A 6,325-nucleotide genomic window follows, 5' to 3' on the forward strand; every position below is an offset into this window, starting at 1 on the left:
ATGGTTTTGGCAATGAATTTTTGGGAAGAGGAAATACAGTAGGAGAAGGTGGGAGGGTCTTTGCCAAAGAACCCTTGGGAAGAGGAACAGGAGAAGGTTCTTTGCCAAAGAATTCTTGGGAAGAGAAAATAGGAGAAAGTGTGATGGTCTTTGCCAATTAATTTTTGGGAAGGGGAAATACAATAGGAGAGGGTGGGATGGTCTTCGCCAAAGGATTCTTGGGAAGAGGAAATAGGAGAAGGTTCTTTCCAAAGAACTCTTGGGAAAATGAAATAGGAGAAGGTTCTTTTTGAAGAACTCTTGGGAAGAGGAAATAGGGTAGGGTGGGACGGTCTTTGGCAAAGAACCCTTGGGAAGATGAAATAAAATAGGAGAGAATAAAGACTGAAGAGTCTGGGAAGAGTCTTGGAAATCTTTTCCAAGCTCAGAGATTCCATGAGAGCCCTGTGTGTGCTGGGGCGAGGGAGGAGAGTTTTCCCGTGGATGTTTATTTGGGAATTTTAACTGGTCAAGTTGCCAAAGCCCCCGGAAGCCCCACCTGGGGCTTCACTTCGTGCCCTGAAGTTGTGGGAGAGGCTGTTCAGAGCGGTGAAGGAGCTGGACCTGCCCCTGCTCCACCATCCCTGAGGTTCTCCCGTGCTCCAGGAGGAGCTGGAGGTGGTTCAGGCTGGAAGGGAGATGGATCTTACCTGGGGTAGGACCCCAAGCCACTCTGTAGCCGGTGGCTCCGGCGACGGAATCCCAGGAGAGCAGGAGGCTGTTGGTGGAAATCTCAGTCACGTTCAGCATCCGGACGGTGCTCGAGGCCACTGCGGGAGAGAAGAGTCATCCCCTTGGATCCAGGTCCCAACAGCTTCCAAAAAAATAGGACAGGGTGGGGTGGTCTTTGCCAGAGAACTCTTGGGAAGAGGAAACAGGAGAAGGTTCTTTCCAAAGAATTCTTGGGAAGAGGAAACAGGAGAAGGTTCTTTCCAAAGAACTCTCGGGAAGAGGAAATAGGAGAAGGTTCTTTCCAAAGAACTCTTGGGAAGAGGAAATAGGAGAGGGTGGGATGGTCTCCCAAAACTCCTGGAAGGACTTCAAGAGAACAACTGTAGATCCCAAATCCCGCCCAGGCCACAGAAGGGCTTTGCCATGGGATGAGGACAGGATGGAGCACCAGGATGGGCCTGGCTCCAAGCCTGGTGAGATCCGGTCGTCACATCCCGGGGAAACGCATCCCAAAAGATCCCCAGTGTGGCAAACAAAGCTCTCCCTGAGTTCTGGGATGGATAAGAAAAGACAGGCAGGGTGGTGGCAGCAAATTCCAGCACAGCCTGACCCCCACCCCGTGTGTCTGTGAGAGCTGGATCCCAATCCTGATCCCAATCCCAATCCAACCCCTCCCGCAGGACACTCACCCGTCGTCGCGTTCCCGCTCCGCACCGGTCCCTCGACATTCCCGAAGATGGGGTTGATGGTGACCGTGTATTCCACGCCGGGATGCAGCCCCTGGATCATGTAGTGGCTGTAGGTGCTGCTGAGGTTCACGTCCTGGATGCTGCCCTCTGGGAAGGGAAAGGGGGTTGGGTTCCCTTGGGATGGATCCAGGAGGACCACCCTGCTGGGATCACCCCAAAGAGAACCACCCTTGGGAAGGGAAGGCAGGAATAATCCAGGGAATCCTCACTGGTCACCAACAGATCAAGGCAAGTCAGGGCTTTGCAGGATAGAGGGAATAAATCCAGGAAAACCCACAAATGGGGCTGTGGGTGGTCCCACAAGTGGCCCCTCAGCACCAACCCCTCGACATTCCCAAGGGATGAAGCCCCTGGATCATGGAGTGGCTGTAGGTGCTGCTGAGGTTCACGCCCTGGATGCTGCCCTCTGGGAAGGGAAAAGGGTTTGGGTTCCCTTGGGATGGATCCAGGAGGACCATCGTCCTGGGGTGACCTCCCTTGGGAAGGGAAGAGGAAACGGGAGAAGGTTCTTTCCAAAGAACTCTTGGGAAGAGGAAACAGGAGAAGGTTCTTTGCCAAAGAATTCTTGGGAAGAGGAAATAGGAGAAGGTTCTTTGCCAAAGGATTCTTGGGAAGAGGAAATAGGAGAAGGTTCTTTGCCAAAGGATTCTTGGGAAGAGGAAATAGGAGAAGGTTCTTTCCAAAGGATTCTTGGGAAGAGGAAACAGGAGAAGGTTCTTTGCCAAAGGATTCTTGGGAAGAGGAAATAGGAGAAGGTTCTTTCCAAAGGATTCTTGGGAAGAGGAAATAGGAGAAGGTTCTTTGCCAAAGGATTCTTGGGAAGAGGAAATAGGAAAAGGTTCTTTCCAAAGGTGGGATAGAGGGAATAAATCGCATAAAACCCACCAATGGGTACATCTGGGGGTGTGATCCATCCCAAAAGAGGGTCCACGCTCCGGGTGACTCCGTGCTGGGATCATCTTGCCTTTCCCCCTCGGAGCCAAACGATGCCTCAAACCCGTTTTTTCCTTTCATTTAGTCCTTGTTGGGCCCTAAACCCGGCTCAGTTAAACCTCCCAGCACGGCAGGAGAGGAGCTAAAGCCTAATCCCTATTTCCCAGGGGCCGGCAACGGGATGTGGGGATTTTTGGGACGGGGAAGGTGCCTTTTCCAGTTCGGACACTGGAGGGTGCCACATTCCCGTCTTCTGCTCCCTGAGCCCCATCCCCCTTCCCCCACCTCCCTCTGGAGCCGCTCCCACAGCTCGGGCCGTTTATATTTATTTAATCGCCGTCTTAATAATCAAAGAAATACAAAATTAAACCCCCTCCAGCGCTTTGGGATGGGCAGAAGGTGCCCAGATCCCGACATCCCTGCATCCCTAATGCAAGGCCCCGGGATGGGAAGAGGATCCAGAGGCCAGAGTGGGCTGCCCCTTGGGATTTTAGCACGCCTGGAACTGGGATTAACTGGTACCAGGTGAATGAGAAAATCCAGACTGGAAGGGATGTGCCCTTCCTGCTTCATCTGAGGGTGTCCCTATCCCAAAAATATTCCTGGCTGGGCACACAGTTGAGATATTAAACATGGACTGGGAAACCAGCTGGATTTTGGGGCGTGTCATGACTTTTTTTTCCAGAGGGAAGTGGATTGCAAAGCAATAAAAGCAGTTTAATGTCTTCCCCGTAAAGATTTTTCCCCTCCTGGTGACCTTTTTGGAGCCGTTCTCCAACCAAACCATTCCCAACTCTCCTTGTGGGAGACGTCTCCTCGTATCCCAACCAGGAGGGAATGTGCTGGTTATTCCAAGCCTGGCGTCCTGACATCCCATCTCAGCCCTGAGCCAGGGAAACCCTCCACCTCCCAAGGCCAAAAAAATGCCAAACCTGAATTTCTGACTCTACAACAACCCCGAAAACCCGTTTGGGTTCAGGGCAGGGGAGAAGAAGCTCCAGCTGCAAACTCACATCCGGCTCCAAACACCCAAATCTCCCTAAAAAATGAGGATTGTGGGGATGAAGGGAAGTTTAGTGCCACGGAGAGAACAGAAATAACCACGGGCACTTCCAGTCTGTCCTCCAAAAAGAGGGGTGACCCCAAAGCTCGGGGTGATCCCAAAGCTCACCGTGTGACGTGCAGTTCCCGAGGGAGCGTTTTCCCAGCTTTAACCCCTTCCCAAGGCTACCCAGCTCCGGGAAATCCCACACTAATCCCATGGAACAAGGCTGTGGATCCATCAGCCTGCTTTATGAGCAGGAATTGTTGCATCCAGGACCGTTTTCCACCAAATTCCATGGCAGAACTCTCCGTTGGAAGCTGCCGGTTGATCCCCGCGTGCGGAAAACTCCACCCCCAAAATCCTGATTTTCTCTTTCCACGGCTGGACAACGAATGTGCTGGTGCTTCCAATGCCTTGGAGGCCTCCCAGCTCCCTTTTCTCCACCCCCTGCATCCATCCCCATCCCTGTATCCCACCTGCTGATGTCCAGGTGAGCCTGTATCCCGTCGCTCCCCGGACCGGGCTCCACCTCGCCTGGAGCGTGTCCGTGGTTTCGTTCTGCAGCCAGAGGTTTTCCACAGGCAGGAGTTTCACTGGAAGGAGGACAGGGAAGAAAAACCACTTGTCAGAGGGAGGACTTTGCTGGCTCTGGTGGGGAGAACCAGAACCAGTTCAGCCGTCTGAGGGAAATCCCTGGGAAAGAGGAGCCGGGTGGGATTCGGGCTCCTCTCCCAGGGAACGAGGGACAGGGCGAGGGGAAACGGCCTCAAGTTGTGCCAGGGGAGGTTTAGATTGGATATTTGGGATGACTTCCTCATGGAAAGGGTGGTCAGGCATTGGATGGGGTGGAGTCCCCATCCCTGGTGGGATTTCAAATCCCTGTGGATGTGGCACTCAGGGACACAGGGCAGTGGTGGCCTTGGCAGCGCTGGAGGAACGGTTGGATTCCATGATCTCAGAGGGCTTTTCCAACCTTAATGATTTCGTGGGAGGGATTTCCAGGGTGTCCTGCCCTGCCTGAGAGGTGGAAACCCAACCTGTGAGCGCTCCAGGCCCGAGGTCTCCGGGCACCAACCTCACCTGTGGGGGCAAAACGTGAGGGCAAACCAAGGCCCTGGCAGATCCCAGACCTCAGACCAGGATAGATCCATCCTGCCAAGACCTCAAATCCAACCAAGCCATCGTGCAGGATCAACTGTTGGAGCCTCGTTAATTGTCTCCTCGTTAATTATGCCAAAACCACCCTGGTTCATCGACTTTTGGAGGCATACGCCCTGCTTTTGGAAGTCTGATGGGACAGATAAGCTGGGAGCTGGTCTGGAGTCGGTCAATTCATTCCAGAAAAGTCCAGTCAGGTTTTTCTGACATCACCCTTCTTGGGGTGGATGTGTGGAGATTCACAGAATCATGGAATCACGGAATCAGCTGGGTTGGAAAAGCCCTCTGAGATCCTCCAGTCCAACCCTTGATCCAACCCCGCCGTGGTTCCCAGCCCATGGCACTGATGTCACATCCAGTCTGTCCTTAAACACCTCCAGGGACGGAGAATCCCCCACTTCCCTGGGCAGCCCATTCCAATGGCTGAGCACCCTCTCTGCAAAGAAATTCTTCCTGATATCCAACCTAAACCTCCCCTGGCACCGAGCCGAAGACCGAGCCCTCTTGTCTTGCTGATCCCTGCCTGGGAGAAGCGTCCAAGGCCAGGTTGGAGCAACTGGGGCTAGTGGAAGGTGTCCCTGCCCACGGTAGGGATGGAACTAAATGATCTTTAAGGTCCTTTCCCACCCAAACTGTTCTGTGATTCCATGGTTATGTGTCAGAGATGAGGAAAAATGTGTTTTTGGGGGGCTTTGTCCTGACAAAAAAGCACGATGGTGTTTTAATCACAGATCACAGAACCCCAGAATCAGCTGGGTTGGAAAAGCCCTCCGAGATCATCCAGCCCAACCCTTGATCCAACCCCGCCGTGGTTCCCAGCCCATGGCACTGGTGCCACATCCAGTCTGTCCTTAAACACCCCCAGGGATGGAGAATCCACCCCCTCCCTGGGCAGCCCATTCCAATGGCTGATCCCTCTCCATGGAAAACATTCCTTCCCGATGTCCAACCTGCCCCTGCCCTGGCACAGCTCGAGGCCGTGCTTTGTTCCTCTTTTACCCTCTATTATCCTCTAAAAAGTAGATTTTGTGTAATAAATAAATAATATAATAAATAAATAAATAAATAAAATAAGCTCTTTTGTCTGATCATTCACATAAAACAAACTCTTAATTTACATAAATATTCTCATTTTGCCATCATTAAAACCCACGGGATAAAAGCAATTCCATCGCACCTCTTATAACTCCTTCAACTCGAACCCGGCGATTCCTTGGATTTAACACAATCCTGGGTTAAACCCGGGTTTAGGTGCACCAAGGCCTGGCTTTTCCATGCCTTTACCTGTCCTGCCCAGGGCGGCCACGGGCTGGCTGGGCCCCTGGGGGTGCACGGCGTAGAGGATGACCTTGTATTCCCTGTCCTCCTGCAGGTTGTCCAGAATGTGGGAGGAGATGTCGCCCTGAAGGACCTGCTCGTAGGTCAGGCCTGGCCTGTTGGCTGCAAAGGAAAGGAAAAGGGGGAGGGGGAGGCTTAGCCTGAATCCTGCAGTGGTGACTGTGATATGGAGAAAAAGAGAAAAAGGAAAAAAAGAGAAAAAGGAAAAAAAGAGAAAAAGGGAAAAAAGAGAAAAAGGGAAAAAAGAGAAAAAGGGAAAAAAGAGAAAAAGGGAAAAAAGAGAAAAAGGGAAAAAAGAGAAAAAGGGAAAAAAGAGGAAAAGGGAAAAAAGAGGAAAAGGGAAAAAAGAGAAAAAGGGAAAAAAGAGAAAAAGGGAAAAAAGAGAAAAAGG

The 6,325-nt window shown here is 52.0% G+C and overlaps 1 protein-coding gene across 1 annotated transcript in view; it reads right to left on the reverse strand.

Annotated features, from left to right (window-relative positions):
• Nucleotides 1–689: 689 nt before the first annotated feature.
• The window catches only part of LOC120324506 (collagen alpha-1(XIV) chain-like), a gene marked incomplete at its 3' end in the record, with an annotated part of 8,998 nt that continues 3,362 nt past the window's right edge, over nucleotides 690–6,325 (reverse strand). The window contains exons 2-5 of the mRNA XM_039387459.1: nucleotides 5,881–6,036; nucleotides 3,915–4,031; nucleotides 1,401–1,547; nucleotides 690–809 (exon numbers count right to left, since the gene is read on the reverse strand). Of these exons, the coding sequence (XP_039243393.1) occupies nucleotides 690–809; nucleotides 1,401–1,547; nucleotides 3,915–4,031; nucleotides 5,881–6,036 (540 nt within the window). The remainder of the gene's footprint in view (nucleotides 810–1,400; nucleotides 1,548–3,914; nucleotides 4,032–5,880; nucleotides 6,037–6,325) is intronic.

The sequence above is a fragment of the Pipra filicauda genome, unplaced genomic scaffold (assembly GCF_003945595.2).
Source record: "Pipra filicauda isolate LSUMZ 115617 unplaced genomic scaffold, ASM394559v2 scaffold566_size300873_pilon, whole genome shotgun sequence".
Lineage (NCBI taxonomy): Eukaryota > Metazoa > Chordata > Aves > Passeriformes > Pipridae > Pipra > Pipra filicauda.